General features: G+C 42.6%; 1 protein-coding gene across 1 annotated transcript; it reads right to left on the bottom strand.

Annotated features, from left to right (window-relative positions):
* Positions 1-15,003: 15,003 nt before the first annotated feature.
* On the bottom strand, positions 15,004-17,511 carry LOC148014283 (uncharacterized). Its single transcript, XM_087666813.1, has 5 exons — positions 17,114-17,511; positions 16,928-17,029; positions 16,735-16,830; positions 15,463-15,730; positions 15,004-15,294 (listed from the first exon to the last, which is right to left on the bottom strand). Exons 1-5 carry the CDS (start codon positions 17,310-17,312, stop codon positions 15,243-15,245), a joined length of 717 nt encoding a protein of 238 aa, XP_087522939.1. The 5' UTR covers positions 17,313-17,511; the 3' UTR covers positions 15,004-15,242.
* Between the last annotated feature and the right edge of the window lie 2,038 nt (positions 17,512-19,549).

The following is a 19,549-nucleotide window of genomic DNA, read 5'->3' as shown; positions in this document are numbered from 1 at the left end:
TAAGGTTTGGATAAGTCTTAACAAATTGGCTTCCTTACTTCGCAAGATGGTGTTTAATAATGAAGATAAGTAAGAATTTATCAATGATGTGCATAGCTTCTATAAAAACATGGTGGAAGTGTGGGGAAAAGGCTCTATCACACATTACATGGTGTGTACTAAGTTAATATTTTAAAATAGTATGAATTGTATAAACTGTTGAGCATAGTTTTACTCATGTGTGATATGTGTCTTTGTAGCATATCCTTGAGGCACATGGACTATAGTTTGCAGAAAAGGAAAGCATCAGAATTTGGTCTACACAAGGAATGGAAAATTCACATTGGATAGCACATGGTGCATACCAAAGAAAAACCGATCATGGTGGAGGGGTGAATGGTAGTAATCCAATGATCCAATTGCTATCTTGGTGATATAGGATTATAATAGCGGATAAAGCTAAACTCTCGCAAAAGAGAGTAAATGAAAATGCTAATGAATTGGCTATAGACATGATGGAATCACGTCGTGTCACTAAAAGAGTGCATTATGAAGCCTCAAGTGTCAAAGAAAATCATGGCAAGTGGCTAGAAACAAGGCTTCGACAAGGCAGCAAATGGGTTCGAAGAGCACTAAGATAGTAAGATGAATAATGTGTTCAGTGTGAATGCAATTCATAGTTTAAGAGAGAAAGAGAAAGTATGGATCTATGCGAATGAGTCTTATAGTTTTGGGTTATATAAAAGAGGGTTTCACTTTCTATCTTATTCATTGAGTTCTCACATCTCTTGTGCAGGAAAGATGGCTAGGTCTAAGGTAGTTGCAAATAAGCTTCCACTCAGAGCCCCATATCGTGTTCAACCCCTTGGAGCATCTACTAGTTCAGATGCATCCCCTTCTCAACCTAACCCAACTTCCTCAAGCCTCCCTCACAAGGGTCCTCCTCAGTATCTAGCATCCCCACAAGAAACACAAGTGGAAGCAAGGTACAGTGGCCTTGAGAGAAATTAGGAGGTATCAACACTCTTTTGATCTCATCATTCTGAAGGCAAGCTTCTCGAGACTTGTTTGTGAGATTGTGCAAGACCTCTACTGCACAGAAAGCAAGAGGTGGTTTTTGGCACAAGGTTAGGATAGACCTGATTGCTTAACAAAAGAATGTCTTCATGCTCTACAGTGTGTTGCAAAGGCCTTTTGAGTTGACTTGAGTAACTGATGCTCAGCGTTGTGCAATACATGCGAAGCGCATCACTGTAACTCCCAAGGACTTCCAACTTGTAGAAATCTTCAAGCAGTGAAGGATGCATTCGTTCCAACGGAATGAACACACTTTGTAATGTTATCTTTTTTGGTATAGTGTTATCCTCGTGCATTGGACATATGACTATGTCCTAGTGCAAAACTATTGTATGCGCCCTTAAAATATGAATTAAATTTTTACTCTTATCATTTACTCTCAACTTTGACTGTGCATCTTCACTATATTTTCAATTCTTTCTTACAGTTTTTCTTAGCACTATCAATTTCGAGAGGAAAAACATGCAAAAATTTATCATTGTAGACTTTACTCCTGATGTCTCTTTATAGTCTATGTGATGTGAAGTTTCTAAGGACCAGTAGTCACGATATTTATTTTTCAATTATCAATCCATCCATAATTTTGGTGTGGGATAATTTTTAACAAACTAAATTGTATCAAAATGCGATGAAACTTCACAGGCGCACTCATTAGGTGGCTAAGAGCCTTAAAAAAGGAAGCCTTCACTTCGGGTAGGAAAATGGCTCCAAATGCCAGACTTCGGACCAAGGGTCTATAGGCTTTTTTCTTTTAAAAAAAAGGGGTCACTTCAAGCAAGAAAGTGGCTCCAGATGCCAGGCTTTGGACTAGGGGTCTCCATGCTTTTTTTTTTCAAAAAAAAGGGGCTCACTTCTGGCAGGAAAGTGGCTCTAGACACCAGGGATCTGCAGGCTTTTTTTTAAAAAAAGTGCTCTTGGCCACCTAACGAGTGTGTATGTGAAGTTTCGTCGCATTTCGATAAAAGGTTATGGATTTACGATTACACGATGCATAGTGCATATGAAACTGCATTAACCTGGTTTTGGGGTTTAAATGGGTTGAAAGTTCATTCTTCTTCTCATTTTCACATCTTGCTTTCTTTGCTTCCTCCATTCTCACACCCCCAACCTTTGTCTCTTCTCCATCTTGCCCTCCTCGAGGCTGCATGGCACGCACCAAGCAAGCATGTTGCCGTTTCCGCCCTAGCAAGACCTCATGCCAAGGCCCGCCACCTGGAACACAAGGTGGAGCCTCCTCTAGTGCAGCAAGAGGTGCTCCCCATAGAGCACAAGGACCACCACAAAAGAAGAGGAGATGGAAACCGGGCACTATCGCCCTTCGGGAGATAAGGAGAATCCAATTCAGATACAAGCTTCTCATCCCAAAAAGTTCTTTTCATAAGGTTGTTCGGAAAGTCATGCAAGACTTGGAGTTAAAAGGGATGGGAAGATTTTGGGCATGAGTGTGGGATGGCCCACCAGTAGGAAGGTGGACTGCTACAGCTATGGAGGCCCTACAAACAACTATAGAGGGGTTTCTCATTGACCTGTTTGATGATACACAACTTGTGGCCATCCATGCAAAGCATGTCACAATCACAGATAAAGACATGAACTTTATCATTCGGCTTCGATACAGCAAGGGGACTTCTCCATAGGTTTTGAGATTAATGATGAAAGGTTTTATAATGAGTGTTATAGCACCATAGCATCTTGGAAGGCCAAAAAAAATTATATACTTTACCACATTGGAATATTTATTGATACCGGTAGGGTTTATGTCCAGCCTAGGGACCGCTGGCTTCGTATCGTTAGGTGCTGGTAGGGCAAGAGGAGCTCCCCTTCCGTAGAATGGCTATGGCATGTTAGCCGGATAGAGCTGGCCGTAGGGCTGTGTGTACGGCAGTCTTCGTGGTAGTCTGCAGTGTGTGGCATCATGGCCGAACCTTCCGCAGTTGGTGCAGGGTCTCGACCTAGGATCCTGACATTTTGCTGGCAGGTGGTTTCCTCCGCAGTACATGCACTGGGTATGTTGACGCGTAGGTCGCCTTAACATGTCCTGTATTTTGGCCAGTTCTGTCTTGACCTCGGCCAAGCCATGGTCTGCCTCGGCAGACTTCCCCTTATCGTGGGATGAAGTGTTGGATCGCTCGCTAGAGGTTGGCGTTCGTTCTAGACTCCGTGGGTTGGCTTCTTCCGGGTTCGAGCTCTTGGAGCTCCGCTCCCTCAGCTGGTCATCGACCCTAATGGCCTCCTCGAAAACTCTAGCCACCACATCCCTTTGCAAGCTCGAGTTGCCCGCTAGTGCTTTGTACAATTCTTCATCCCGAATCCCGCTAATGAACACGGTTGACACTGCCCTATCGGTCGGTCTTTCGCCCAAGGGGATTCTCTTAAGGAGACTTCTAACGTGGGTGACGTAGTCGCGGATGCCCTCCTTCTCCTTCTGCTTGACGTTCATCAGACGCACTAGCAGGTTGTCAGAGTATCCGGGTTCGGCAAATCTCTTGACGAAGAGATCCTTGAGGTTATTGAAGTTGGCTCGTTCTACATTATCTAGACTTGTATACCACGTCCTACCCTTATCGCTTAAGCAAAGTCCGAATGCTTGCGAACGCTGGGTCTGGTCATTGAGACCATTGGCTTCGCAGACCTGCTCGAACTGCTCGACAAAGCTGTACAGGTCGTCCGGTGGTTGGTACTTGTCGAGTTGCTTAGCGACAATAGGTATTTTGGCCTAGCTCGTTGAGCCCTGGGTTGCCCCTAGTCCTGCAAGTAGCGAGGTTGCTAGTGCAGCGGCATTTTGTTCCATCACGGTGTTATCGAGCAGCCGTTTCATGAGGAGCTCGCCCAGCGTCAGGTCTCCCTCGAGTGCTCTCTCCTGGTCTGTTCGGTTTCGGCCAGCCAAGTTCAACACTCGCTGCACCTCATGCAGCTCCATGCTTTGCCTTAGGCTCCTGGCTTGTTGGTCCCTATTATAGTCTGCTATGCCCTGCAATGCCTTGCGGGCTAGCCTCCTCTCCTCCTCTAGGTTTGCAATAATTGCCTCCGCTGTCCTGCCATGGTGTTCATACCGGGCATGCGCATCGTAACTGCTCACCATTTGCTGTATGGCTTCCGGAAACATGCTAACATCTAGCTCCCCCGTAAACCGATGATCTGAAACTCCCTCTGTCATGGTGAAATCCTCACGCCTGGTTGTCAGTCAAATCCTTGTCGTTGTTGCTCCTTGCTTGATCTGCCATGCGCTCTGTGCGTCTATCACGCTTGGGTTTTCTCCTAGTGGTGGGTTTTTTTTTTTGGGCAATTTATCTGAGTGAGTTCTTTTTAATTTTTGAATGCAGTGCTCAACTTAGGGCCACTCGTAATTGTGTTATCCTTGTGCACTCGTTCTCAAACAGGCTTTCGACTTTCCTAAGTGTTCTTCAAGTGCGAAAAATAGATCAAAGTGCTGTGAGTGCTTTCCCTGTGTCTTGCCCACTCTTGTTCGTTTTGGGCCTAACAGGCTTTACTACTCTTTTCCTGGCCGCCTCATGGATCACAGGGCCCCATGCTGCTTCCTGTTGCGCATGTGGGGGGTGGACCACTGGGGGAGTGCCCCAGTGTGCTCCTAGATGGGTCAAGTTTTGTTCTGGGTTGACTCGGGGAATCGGACGTCCGATTTACCAGTGGTCCGATTGTGGGGATCGGACCAGGTATGTCAGGGCGAAGTGGGGGTCTTAGGGTCCGCGTGTCCGATTCTCAAGAATCGGACGGGCGAGTGTGCGAGGAATCGGTCCGATTCTAGGAGGTCCGATTCTAAGAGGTCCGATCGGACATGGTCCGACTGGTGACGTGTATTACTCCGTCCGATCGGACCGGGTGGGTCCGAGTCGGGGTGTCCGAGTGGTCCGAGTGGTTGAGTCGGACGAGTTGGTCCGAGCGTCCGATTTTAACAAAAGGGACTGGTCGGTCCGAGTGCCACGTGGCACGTCCGATTGGACCAGTTAGTCCGAGTTAGTGATTGAACAGGAGGTCCGATTGGACGATCGTCCGAGTGTCCGATTCTGGGAATCGGACACTGGGCCGGCCATCCGATTCCGCCGGTCCGATGGGTCGCACACACCGATTTGCTCGATTTTCACTAGGTGTATTATCCTATTGGTCGTGCGATTACCCCGCGACAGAGTTGGAGTGGGGCGGACGAGATCGATTACCTGAAGTCGCCGAATGCAATGTCCTCCTAGCTCCAGTCGATCGGACAGCTGCCCAGCTCGCTCGCTCGCTCGCTCACTCTCTCACTCTTTGTCTCTTCTGTTGGTTGGAAATGGGATCCTCCTGCCCCCCCCCCCAGAGTTTTATACTCTGCTAGTTCTGCCCTACACCCTCCAGGTTCCGTCCCTGGTGTTCCTTATGCCGTTACCTTGCATCTACTCCATTTTTTCCCTTTGTTCCTGTGATTTCTCCCTTGTTTCACAGCAGCAACCCTCTGCCTTTTCGTGTGTGATTTCCTACTGCTAATCTATCCTAAACACATCCTGAATCGAAAACAAAACACTGAACCAATTTCTCCATGTTTTCCAGTCATTAATAACCAAATTATTCAAAAACACTTACATGTTCTGAAGATCAAAAACACCAGACTTCCTACCTATCTCAAGCTCCGTTTCAGGGTGAATGCCCTACTTCGGTGCTCGATATGGGGCGCGCGAGTGCTCAAGCTTGAATCCGTGTGTCCCAGCAACGGAACCAAAATGTGGGAGCTTTCGCTCAACCGCCAAGACCCACGGACCGCTTATTGTTCAAGCGTTCCAAGCGAGCTCTCATGGCTATCTCTCACCTAGCCGACGCGCCGTCGATCCTACAAATGCAGTGAACTTACCTTGATGCTTGATCAAGTGCCCTCCTCTCTCTCACACTTTGGTAGCTCCACGATTCTTGATGCTAGCTCAAGCATCCTCAAGCCTCCTCCTTCTCCAAGCCTCATCCTCCATAGCCGCGCGCGCAAGAGAAGAGAAGGAAGGAGAAGAGGAGAAGGGGGGAGGAGATGGTGGAGAGCTTCACCCTCTTGATTCCTCACTCTCTCACGTGCTCACTCCCTCACACTCTCACACTCCCTCTCTCAAGAGCACACACAAGCAAGAAGAATGAGAGAAGAAGAGAGGAAGAAGAAGACTAGTTTTGCCACACCAAAGAATGAGCTCTTCATTCACTTTTCAACTTTATATACAAAACCCTACTTCCCTTTTGGGCGGTCATTCCCTTTTTCCCTTTTTTACATGGCCGGTCATAGCCCAGGCCCTGTTTTCCATTGTTCTTTTCTCTTCCTTGCTTTCTTTTCACTACCCTTCTATCTTTACAAATAGCACGGGTGAGAGCCCGGCACTCTTTTACAAGATTTTAGAGTGCGCTTTTTATGCGCCCGGCACTCTTTTACAAGATTTTAGAGTGCGCTTTTTATGCGCCTTTCCCTTTTTATGGTTGCCTTGGTCTTTGACGGTTGTCCTTGCGCTTTTGGGCTTTTCTCCTTCCGTTCCTTCTGTCCTTCTTTTCCTTCTGTCGGGCTACCTTCTTTTCGCCTTTGCCCTGCGTCTTCTCTGCCTTCTTTCGCTCTTGTCATGTTGGGGTTCTCTGCCTTCTTTCGCTCTTGTCGTGTTGGGGTTAACAGATAACAATAAACATGCTAAAACTAACCATGTACAATAAATATTCTAGGACTTCATGTACATAAAAAAGTTAAAATAATGAAAGTGAAATCGTCAAAAGTTAAATGATTGTAGAAAAGCGATATACCACTAAGAAACCTCACTTGCTTTGCCTTTTTGTGAGCAAAGAGTAGTTGCATTGTCGTACGTCTACTTCCCTTTGCTCACAAAAAGGATAGATGATGCATTTTATATGCACCAAATGGTGTGCTTTGCACTTAATGGTAAATGCTACTAATCTCAATTGGTATAAGTTATACTTCTACTATAATCACTCAATTTTGTAAAATTTTGCTTAAATATCAAAGGATCGCACAATCCCAAAGATTCACGATGTGTCTTTGTACATGAATGAAATGTACATTGAAATGTACATAAGGCAGGATACTTAAATTAAAATTGTTTAAAATAAAATATCAAAACTAAAGCAATGTAATGGGATAATATGCCTTAGTATTTGATACCATTTAAAATGATTAAGCATGTGTGCACACATGCATGCATACACATAGATCTTAGGTTTGGAAGCATGACGTGCATGCCATTCATGATAGGTTTAGAATCAACATTTCTTTACTTTATTATATTACAAGATAGATACAAAATATACATCTTTTTTTTAACTTTTCGATCATACTCCTTGTCAATTAACAATGCATACATCAAGATCTACACTATAGCCATTACAAGGGTATGAAGACATACCGATGGTTGTTTCCGATGAAAATTAGTGGTGTTGCTATTTGTAATGAAAAAAACATCACTACATAGATTTTGATACTCTTTGTGTTGCATTTAGCAATGCAAATAATGGCGGTGTTCTAGGAAAAAAACAGGGCCAAGAATCCAAGCATGGCATTTTGAGGACAACAAAATGAAAACAAGCAAAAGAGAGAGGGAGAGAGCTTGAAGCTTTGTGAAAGTAAGAGAGAGAGCGGGAGAGAGAGACCAATCGATCACCACCACTACCATTTGCAAGGCGAGAGGAGAGGAGTGAGAAGGAGAAAATTGAGGGAAGCCACAAAAGTAAAGAGTTTCTTCTTTGAGTACTTGAGGTAGGTGCATTGTTTCTCCTCTCTTTGTTTTTGTATTTTCTTCGAGTCTTTTCTTTATCTTCTTATTTGTAAAGAGATGCATTCTGAGAGAGGGAGAGATAGAGAGAAATAGAGAGAGAAAGGGAGGGATAGAAACAAAGAAGAAAGGAGAGAAACAAAGAGAGGGGGAGAGAGAAATATAGAAAGAGGGAGGGAAAGAAAGAGAGGGGAGGGAGAGGGAGAGGGAGAATCCAAGAGGGAGAGAAACAAATTAGAGACAAAGGGGGGAGAGAGGGAGAGAGAGAAAAAAGAGGGGAGAGAGAGACAGAAATACGGAGATGAAGGAAGGGAGAGAGACAAAGAGAGGGAGGGAGAGAAGTAAAGAGAGGGAGAAAAGAGGGTGAGATAAAGGGAGAGAGTAAGAGAGAAATGAAGAAATGAGAGAGGGGGAGAGAGAAATAAGGAGATGAAGGAAGGGAGAGAGACAAATAGAGGAAGGGACGGAGAGAGAGAGAGAGAGAGAGAGAGAGAGAGAGAGAGAGAGAGAGAGAGAGAGGGAGAGGGAGAGAAAGAGAGGGAGAGGGAGAGAGGGGGGAAGAAGAGAGAGAGAATGGGAGAAGGGGAGAGAAGCCAAGAGCAAGGGATGGGGGGTAGAGAAAGAAAGAGGTAGATAGCGGAAGAAGAGATAAAAATAAAGAGATCATAGATGAAGGGATAGAAAGAGATAGAAACAAAGAGAGAGGAGGATAGAGAGAAATAAAAATATAAAGGGGAGAGAGAAAAAAGAAAGTAGAGGAAGGGGGAGGGAGAAAAATAGAGAGAGGGGAGGGGGAGAGGGAGAAACAAGGGGAGAGAAAGAGAGAGAGAGAGAGAGAGAGAGAGAGAGAGAGAGAGAGAGAGAGAGAGAGAGAGAGAGAGAGAGAGAGAGAGAGAGAGAGAGAGAGAGAGAGAGAAAGAGAAGCCAAAAGAAAAGGATAGAGACAGTAGAGAAACAAAGAAGTAGACAAAATGGGGAACAAAGAAAAATAGAGAGATCGAGGGATGGAGAGAAAGAAATAGAAATAAAGAGATGGAGGGAAGAGAAATAAAAATATAGAGGGAGGGAGGAAAAAAAAAACAATTACCCACCCCACCAAGGTATGGGCACTTAATGGATGAGAAAATTGTACAGTGATCATGAATGTTAAGGGGAGGAGGGTGATTGCACGCATGAGAGAGTTGTGCCAATAGGTAAAATGTTCTGGACCACGAGAAAAGCATACCAAAGGGAGCCAAGGAGTATGTGGTCAAATCCTTGCACAAGGAGTTCTCGGTACCTACAATAGCTAATTGATTCTCCATTGAATGGATCATGGAATGTATGTGTGCATATATATCACATAGACGATAGGATGCACGCAAGGCTGTCAAGAGTGGCTCTCTAAAACCCGAGTGGTTGGATACAAAGGATTGATGGAGACTGAGGGAGGAGGCCACAGGTTCTCCAAGCCAATAGTGGCAATAGCATGAGGTAGCAAGGGTATGGCTAGAGGTAAGGGTCATACATAATCTTGGGAGTGGCAAACATAAAACTTATTTGGAGGATTTTGTAAGTTCTCTTTTAATTATATTCACTTTCTTATTTGGTATAGTACTTGTACTAATAATCTTATTTCTTATGATGCTACTTAATTTTTCTTGTAGCACTCCATTACAAACTATGATTCCACAATGTTGGAGACTCAATATATAGAGAAGCACAATCTCACTTATCTTATTGATAGATTATATACACGCGGTGATCCAGTAAGTTATGCCTTCTTCTTATTTTTAGTTTCTAGTATTTTTGTGATGCATTATTATATATAGATTAATCTTTGGTTCTTCTATATTGTAGAGTATGTTCGATGCTCCATTACGTTGAGACAACGAGCTCTTAGACAAGGAGAACTTGTAGCAATAGCTTGGATTCGTGGAGTATGCATCCCTTCCCTTTTGGGCCCTATAGTCCATACAGACTCTTTCTATGTAGGCTCCTTCGATATATTTCTCATCTTTTGTATGGACTTGCATTTTGCAATATTTATTGATCTCTTTTTGATACATGTATCTATTTTTAGATTTTTCTCCCTATTATTCAATGTATTTTTATGAGATGTCATTTGCCAATGTTGTACTTTTTTGAAATTTAAATCAAAGAACATTTTAATCCTACTGTCCTACGATACATGTGTTTCGACAACAGTTGTATACTCAACCTATAAATGATTTATGGAAAGTAGTCATCACTATTAGCATCACAAATAAACTACATGTGTTGCTATTTGTATCACAAATAAACCTATACATGTTGCTATTTGCATCACAAAACGCATCGCAATATGCATCATTATTTGCATTGGTGATGCATATTGCAATAATTTTGTAGAGACATATATACCAATGGTTTTAGTAATGATGCGGATAAAATTTTTAATTAATAATTATATCGCTTTAAACGTCGGTATATGGCTCGTATCTTGTAGCTAGCATTGCTTAAATCTTTCATGGTTTCCCCCTTAATAAGAGAAAAGCCACCACAATGCTACTAGGAGCACTCAATATTCGCCTCAAGATTAGCAAATGCCTCTCCAATAAAGTTATTGCAAGTACCATTCATGATAGGATGTAGAATCAACATATTTTTTAAAATATCATAGAATATATATAAAATATAGACATTACATTTTGATTGCAAATCATACTCCTTTCAAATTAAGAATGCATGAATTGACATCTACACTAAAGCATTGTCTAGATGCATCATGGTTTCACACTTAACCCTTACGAGCAATGTGTAGGTGGGCCTAGTTGATATCACTAGCCATGCCAACTAGTGGTTATACAATAGAGATGTTATATTTTGATTGCAAATCATACTCCTTGCCAATTAAGAATGCATGTTTTGACATCTATAATAAAGCATTGCTAGATGCATCATGGTTTTCCCTTAGCCCAAGCGCACTGCCACTAGGAACACACAAAGTTCACCTCAAGATTAGCAAAGACCTACCAAACCTCCACCACATTGCGATAATGAGCACTAGAAATTCATTGCCAAATTAGCAAAAACCCACCAAACCTCCAAATACATTTTTGAAGATAACAAATGGGCCTACTTGTGGACCAAAAAAGCACTTACCACAACTACACAATGTTATCCATCCACATAAGAAATTTTCCCTTACCATCATTCAATAGAGTCCAACCAAAGAGTGATGATCACAAACTTTGATCAAGTGCACAAAGAGAGAGAGAGAGAGAGAGAGAGAGAGAGAGAGAGAGAGAGAGAGAGAGAGAGAACATAAATACACCATATGCACATGTAGTTCTAAATCAAGTATCTCCCATCCACACTATAATCATTCATGTGAAAGGAGATTTATGTTCTTACTCCTTAGAAAGTATCTCTATATTTCCTATTGCACAAATATAATGGGCACACACGTGTACTTCTAAATCACACATCAACATCATTTCTATGCAAAGAGATTACCATTCTCACTCCTTGGAAAGCATCTCCATATTTTCTATCACACATAAATGGAACGGACAAATCAAATGATACACATACAAGTATAGACAAATGAAACTAAATATATCATCAATTGTTTTGTTATTTGAATGGTCTATTCTTCTAATTATCATTGGAATCTTTGTGATTATGTAAAGTGATATTGTGGCAGCAATGTGCGCATGCACTCCCAAATCAAGTTTCACATGTTAATAATGAAGCCAATGCTATCAACCCGAAGCTTACAATTATCACGTGTATTTGCCATAGTTAATGATTTGTATTTACCATAAATTTGGCAACTAAGACATGCTTCCATCCTGACTCAAACTTCCAATCAACATGTTTCTTCCATCTAGCTCCAAGCACCACATGTGCTAGAGAGGGAAGTCAAGGAGGGAGGAAGTGGCAATAAAGATTATCCATGTCATCTCATAGGAGGAACTCAATGACATGGTAATAGAGGCAACAGTAATTAGGAAGTTAATGCTAAGCTCACTTGCACCCTACATCGTTTAAGGATAAGGAAGACAAAGAGCTCCTTGTCATGAACTTGAAAGGTGTGCATTGCAACAATGAGAGCAACTATAGCTAGTGATGGAGCTATGCAAAGGTGGCAGCCTAGAGGATCTAATGCACAACGAAAAAAATAGGCTAAGATAAGTGGAGAAAAAGATGGTGACCCTATTCGAAGACTAGTGCAAGCCCTAATACACTATTGTAAAGTGCATGTAGTATGCATATACATCAAGCCATCCAATGTCTTGACAAATTGGAAAGGGCATGTTGGGTTGAAGAAGCTCAAACACTTCAATGTTTTGATCATTGAGGGGGACGATTAACTGCTCTACAACCCAATGGCTAAAGTTTTGATCTTGGGAGCAATTCTCTAGGGGACTCTCATAGGCTCCCCATGTGATGTGCTCCTTATTCCCATATGCATTGAGACACAAGGAGACATATCCCATGTCCTAAAATAGAAATATGAAAGTGTGGTGTGAAAATATGAAAAGGAAATTAAAAAATTGCTCTTACGAGAGCGCTGACTCTTTGTCACTCATACACCCTCATATAACTCCACTCACATAGAACTTGATGAGGTAATACAATTTGATGTAAATCTTGGCTTCCTCCACATAAGAACTCGTGACAAAACTCCTTGGCTTGTGATAAGTTAACATGGCTTGGATGAGCATATCAAATCTCGTACGATACTCACAGTTCATACGTATAATCATTATTAGGCAATCACGATCACAAAGAAGAAGGAAGACGATATAGGACATATAAGATTTGCAATATGGACACTCCACTAACAATCACAAGTGTTTACAATGCAAGATTGGCTCTTCCTCTTCCTGTACCTTTAGCATCAGAGTATAGACATCCTTACAACCGTTAAGTGTGAGCATAAGTTGAGATTCATCAACACTAGGATCATTAATCTCGACTTGCCATCTTTTCATGGCAACGTTGTATGCTTCCTTTCCTTTCCATAAGCACCATGGAGACTTTCCTCTCATTCATTTATCAGCCCATCTGAGACATAGGGCAGATTGTCCGATGCTGACAGTCATGTTTATGGTCGTCTCCTTCTCTAGTATTTTCGCCCTTTCTTTCTATATGTAAACTATGATCTCCTTGGTGATCTCTAGCCTGTCTGTCCCATCTGCAATGGTCACCACCTTATGTTCTATCAGCACTTCTCTCACAATTATCCCTTCAGTCGAGAAGTGGCTAGGGATGCTCTGGGCTTTGCACAAGATGATTGCGCTCTTCTCTGACCTCAGTGTGCATGGTGGAGATAAACCTGGCAGAAAATACCAGTCGATGCAGTCGGCGAGTCCTCTTCAGAGACTCCATGACGAGCAACCAAAGGAATGCTTGGCTTCTCTCCCCTCTTGCAATCATATGGTGGTGCTAACACGATGAAGCAGAGCTTCAAAAGCAGCCGCCACCTTCACATAACCTGACAGACGGACATCTCACGCGCATCTCTAGACTTTGACTTCCTCTTCCTCGCTTCTTCAACTGCTACCAGTAAGATCTTCTTCTAGCTCCATTAACAAAGCAGCTCTCGCAATACCAATAGCCGCCACGAAGCAAAGCGTGGCCTCAAGAAGCCAGATAGGCTAGTTAGTACAACAAAAAAATCATGTCGAAGTAACGCTTCTGGGAGCAGAGAGCATTGAAAGCTTCTCGTGACATATTTCAGGCAATACTGATGGCGCGGTTTGTGGCAATGCAGTAATAATCAGAGAGATGTCCTCTCACGCTCTAACTCCTTTTTTCTTCCATGGCAAGGGCTTGGAGGAAGGCCTCAGTGTGGTGGAGTTCATGGTCTTCCTACAGCAAGCGAGCTATCCTTGTCGAAGGAGTTGCTACCTCACAAGTAGGCGTGCCACCCTAGTCTTCATGGCGGCTCCACAAGAGTTGTCGGGACTCGGACTGTAACCCTTGTATTCTATCTTTCTTTGTGGCGATGATAACCTCCCTTGTCTGCCCTCATGAACTGTTACGAACTGACAATGGTTTTACCAACTTATTAAAATATAGCTATAAGCACTTGTATTTAGTGTTGGCCTTAGGTAACTATTCATGCATTCCTTATTTCTTTACTATAGATTTTCATTTGCTTCAAGGTGCTAAGGAAGAGGAAAATTCGCATGGTTTGTGATGAGAAAATATAGCTATAGGCAATTGTACTTAGTGATGTCAAGTTGATTTAATATCATGATTACAAGTTTGACACTATCAAAGGTAAACATAAACTTCAAAAATGTGATCACCACCAAGAGTAGAAATTAAGTTTCATGATAGGTGAATATCAAAAAGCCACTAGAATCAACATTCAAAGACATATTTTTACTAACATATTATTTCTCAACGTTTAACATTATATTTTCAAAAACATATGGGAAAATGGAACGCAATTTCCCGAGTTTTACGAAACAATAAAGAGACTTCTACTAGCCCTTCAACATGACACTTGAATAGTATACTGTATAGTTCTATGCTTCTGTTTGTGAGTTTACAAGGTTCTTATCTTACTAGCATCATAAACTAATAAGGCTTTTTCATCCAACGTATATTTTCTTTAAAAACATGAACTCCACGTGGCTACTTCACACTCAGCACAGAAGCACAATCTACGCTCTATATAAAAGTAGTTGGGACCATCTACTTGAGAATGTAGGAAATTGGAATTATGTTTGAAAAGACACAAACCTATTCACATGAGAAATAGATTTACCGCTATAACCAACTAGGGACTAGTCAGCTCTGCAACCCTCGTATAGAGTCAAGTTAGACTCTAAGAGAGCCTCATTGAGAGTTTTATGGGAAGGGGTTTATGGCTTTGGAGACTTCAAACGACCTTTAAATTTTTTAGGAAGGAGGCGACTAATAACTACCGATACATCGTTAAATGGCAGAGTTGTTTCGACTCTCGAGAGTAGGTAGTTCACTTCAAATCTTGTTAGCGTCCGGTTTGTGGTGAGTGTCGGGACTCGGCAGCCTGGAGGCTCGTGTGACTTGTAAAATGAATGCAGCAATGACGCACGTGACAATATCCGTCCACAGGTATTGATCACTACTGTAAAATTGTGATTTGATCACAATTGTTAATTGTAATTTGCAAGCGAATCATGTACTCGTCAGATTCAAATGTTCACTTTTCTGATAAAAATACCCGGCTCTTGATCAGAAAAGTCTGGGAAATTATCAATTAAATGGGTAACGTCATATAGGATTTGTAAAGATCTATATGTATTAATGCAGTTACAGCGCTTTGGTTTCTGCGCGTAGGCAATGGCTGAATCAATCTTCTTGATTGTCTGCGCTACGCCGTCTCTTTACGTACTGCAGCAGAGACTGGGCTCTGAAAGCCGAAGTTGAAGGGTTCAGATGGCCTCGAGACGATGACTTATGATTCAGTACACCTTTTGACAGTCAGAACTAATTAGGGTTAACGCAAGTTGATAAAGAAAGCAAGCCGAGACGCAAGGTTCTGTATATACACATAGCAGTTACATTACAATTAGTAGCTGAGAAGTTGTGGGTAATGATAATGATATGATGATTTGATCATGAATGGTGATGGGTGATGATGGTGATGTATTGATTAATTTAATTAGAGGGCTAGCAAAACTTGGCAGACTTGAGCCTGAGAGGGTACATAAAGGAGTTGGCGTACTGGAAGCGCAGGATTTCGCCATACTTGAGCTGGCGGCCTGCGTTGACGAGGCAGTCGTTGAAGGCGACCCTCCTGAAGACGCTGGGGTTCACGAGGGGAGCCGACGCGAACCAACCGCAGTATACATGCACCTCCGAGGGCGCGCATCTCGACACCGCGCATGTGTTCACGATCTGCACCACGAACTGTGGGATGCCGTGTGCTCCATCCGGCCCTTGCGAGATCGAAATATCGTTACTGCTGCACGCACCTACCATATTATTGTAACCACTGTTTACGGGATCAAAGAATCCATCTTTTCAGAGATTTTATTCAACAAACAAGCGAGAAAAGCTAGTTATGACTCATAATTTACCCTCCACACACACCGTACACGTAACACGTTCTCTCTCTCTCTCTCTCTCTCTCTCTCTCTCTCTCTCTCTCTCAATGTATGTGAACAGTGAATGTATATATATGTGTGTATATATATATATGTATATTGATATAGAAGACAATGCACAGACGGCAAAAGGAGCATATTTCCTTCATTCTTCCAAACACTGTCCGGTAAACTTCGGCGATTCTTACAGGGGTATTTTAGTGGTAGCTTAAAGCTTCACGCTGCTGCTGCCGGTCGGTGCAACTACACTTACAGGATATCGAACCCCCACTCTCACACCCCTCGGTGCGACCCAGCCCTTAAACTCATGATGTTGTCCTAATTCACAATGTGAGAGTAGTAAAGGGAATTTGTCTAAAACTTCTCGTGTACCATATAGCTAACTTGTGCCTCACCTACAATTGGATTTCAATTTACTTCTCACAATAGAATTGCTCACTCTCACTCTCTTGTCAGCCATGATAACAATCCTATTCAGCCACTACCAGTGGACCTTCACCTCTTCCTTAGCCTCTACTTAACCACCTTGTAGGCAACGGTAACAACCCTACAACCTCTGCTAGTGATCCTTTACCATCTTATTGGGGTTGTCGTTGTACACGTGCATGTGAAATCGTAACAATAGAACATATACCGGTGAACTTATGCAATTAATAAGTGCACATTATGAATCATTCCAGTACACCCCGAACTCGTTAATGTTAGAAGTAAACTTTCTAGTTGAATTGCTGTACTTAAACCCACATGAATCCCTACTAAACAACCATGCCGATACAAATACTGATGTTAACCTGATCAGAATCACTGGATTTTAGGTCGGTGTAAGGCACGATTATATACAAAAAAATGCTCGACTTATTATCAAAACTCACTCAATTTTCTTCTTGCAGCGCCGAACTTGCGACTGACGACTGCAGAATAACCATCCTTGAGGTTCTGGCCTGTAAAGCTGCTTTGATCTTTCGTTCCTGCGAGGTCTCACTCACACTATTCAATCTAGAACTAGTGTACTGTGTACTGAAGAAAGGAATCTTGCTTTGCTTCTGCAGCAAACATTTTACGGACCTCTTAAGAGCCCCAGCACTGACGTGTGTGGCAGACGAGCGGCGGTGCAATCCGATGCGACACTCGGGAGTATTTCTGAACCAGAAGGACGAGCGTGAGCCACTGCACGTGCAAGAGGCATAGTCAGGTGAGAAATTAAGGAGAGATTACCGTAAGATCAACCACGAGGTGAAATGCGACCACTACCTGAGGGGGGGAGACAGTCGGGCAATGCAGAAGTGGTGAGAAGGGCTAGTAAGAGAAGCAAGAAGAGTGGGACGAATAACCAGTGGGCGAGACTGTGAGGAGAATTAGAGATGTCGAGGCGAATGAGGCAAGGAAATGGTCGATGACAGCGGCCGCTGCGACGTCGGATGAGGGGACGTATGAGTATAGTCATCATCATTGAAAGGATGATCGAAGAGGGCAATCGGGGTGCGGGGAAAGTCAAGCGGGAGCGGTAGCGGGAGCAGGAGAAGCATGCACAGGGCGTCGGCTATACTCATGCCGCCTGCGGTACGACTACCGGTAGCTCTTACGACAGAGGGAGAGACAGAGAGCTGCAGATTGATGAGAAGGGAGCTACAGTAGCAGACCTTGAGGTAGTCGCCAGTGCGAAGAGGAAGAAGAGAAAGAAGATGAAGTGGAAAGGAGTACAAATTGTCAATGCTGTCAACGCCACGTGGCGCCTGAGCTTCGCCTGCGTCTGCGCTCGGGCCTGTTAGAACGGCCGCCATTCAGCGTGAGTGAAGGCGGCCGTCAGCATTAAATCAGAGAGAGAGAGAGAGAGAGAGAGAGCTGACACTGCATCGCAGTTGCGTACCCCCATGGTACGTTCTTTAAACGCTTATAATTTGATGGCTACCTAAGGGCCTGGTCACGCGCGGCTCTCAGACCACATTGCCACCCCACCATCCCGCCCTTATCACACAAACCCACCGGTGGCTCCCAAGGCCATACAATCGACTATTGGTTTCCTAACTACTATGGAATTGTGCATATGCAACAAACCCATCGGTGGTCCCCAAGGCCACACAATCGACTATTGGTCTCCTAACTACTATGGCATTGCCCATATGACACAAATGCCCTATCACATTGCTACTTCCCTCCTACTTCCAAACCATGAAGAAGCTCCTTGTGGTGAGTGATTATGTGTATGGAGTACAAGTACTATGGAGCAAGGTTATCTAGGAGGGCTTTTTCTAGAGACCTATATCAAGCTATTACTTCACAATGATACATGGATTGTTACCACACAACAATCATCATGTAAAACCCTACTGCCCATAGGCTTCTTCAGCCTCCTTGTTGGTAAAGAACATTTACTATCGTGTTTGTTGTATAGCAAGTTCACATGCCTCCTCATCCTCCATCAAACACAACTATTTTGGGTAACCTACCTAAGTTTTAAAAATGCTAACAAGAGGATCAACTCGCAACCATATAGAAAAGCCCATCGTCGTGACCAAAGCTTGCATCTAGGGCCATTTCCAACCATGAAATTTGCCCTAAACACCAAACTTCAACTAAAGCCCTTGCTTGCCTCTTTGCGACATTATGTTAGCACCTTGATATATCCACACATAAAGTTCAATTTGATTTCAATGTTGACTATTTTAGAGTTAGGCTTGAATAGGCATGTGAGCACCATATTGAGTGCAGGTTTAATGATATTGCATATTAGTTACTAATCTAGTTAATAATGACATGTATTCTTGTACTAGAGGATGGTGTATGTAACCCACATGTATGAAAGTGAAACTCTTTGTATAAAATATCAACATAGCTCTTACACAACATATGCATGTACTTAATTTGTACAAGTAAGTCATATATGCAAACAAGGCAAGTACATCGAAATGCAAACATGGCAAACACATCAACCTAGTTAGTTAAAGACTTTCAAGAGTTCTAACTAAGTAGTATAAACAAAAATTGCATCACATTTGAAAAGTAAGCTTCAATTGGAACTCTTGAAAGTCTCTATCTATATTACTTAATTGCAAAGCTCATTTATACTTAGTTGGAACTCTTGAATGTCTTTATCTATCTCTAGGTTGACGTGTTTGCAGTGTTTGCACATATAGCTTGTGTAAAAGTCTTGAAAAGGTTCTAATGTAGTGTACGATGTACTTGGCTTGTTTGCATATTCTCTACTTTAATACAACTTCCTGTATATCCAAAAGAAAAAAAAAGTAGACTAAATCGCATCATGAATGAAGTACAATGCCTCTCCTTTTTTTGGAGGTTACTTTCATGAGTAAGAGGGTAAGTACTTGTAAATAAACTTTTACATATCATTAACCATTAGAGAACTTATGTTTCTCACATTGTTGACCCTTAGGAAACAATGTGTAATCTTCGAGAGTGTATCAAATATCAAGCAAGCTTACCATATGGTGTGAGAAAATGACTAGAATGAACCTAAACACATTGAGACTAGACCCAAAGAAAGGATTAGATATGGTCCTACCAATATAGAGATACAAAAATACAAAATAGAGAATATCAAGTGAACGAATCATTATGGCACTTTAAAAAATGAAAAGTGAATGAGGAGTTTTCCATGGCATTGAGCCTTGTGAACCATGCTATACCCTTCTAACCTAAGCAAAATTTGAGCACCTAACTTTCTCTCCC

The sequence above is a fragment of the Lygodium microphyllum genome, chromosome 25, assembly GCF_053477565.2.
Source record: "Lygodium microphyllum isolate KBCC chromosome 25, Lygodium_microphyllum_v1.1.10, whole genome shotgun sequence".
NCBI classification, from domain to species: domain Eukaryota; kingdom Viridiplantae; phylum Streptophyta; class Polypodiopsida; order Schizaeales; family Lygodiaceae; genus Lygodium; species Lygodium microphyllum.
This window is presented reverse-complemented; position numbering and strand designations above follow the sequence as displayed.

What these genes read in the sequence shown, in the direction of transcription:
- LOC148014283 (XM_087666813.1), bottom strand. Translation starts at nt 17,312, where the DNA reads ATGATGATGACTATACTCATACGTCCCCTCATCCGACGTCGCAGCGGC. An exon ending in CGCTGCAAGAAGAAAATTGA is followed by an intron (nt 15,731 to 16,734) that starts GTGAGTTTTGAT and finishes ATAATATGGTAG; the next exon opens with GTGCGTGCAGCAGTAACGAT. An exon ending in CAGTACGCCAACTCCTTTAT is followed by an intron (nt 15,295 to 15,462) that starts GTACCCTCTCAG and finishes GTGTATATACAG; the next exon opens with AACCTTGCGTCTCGGCTTGC.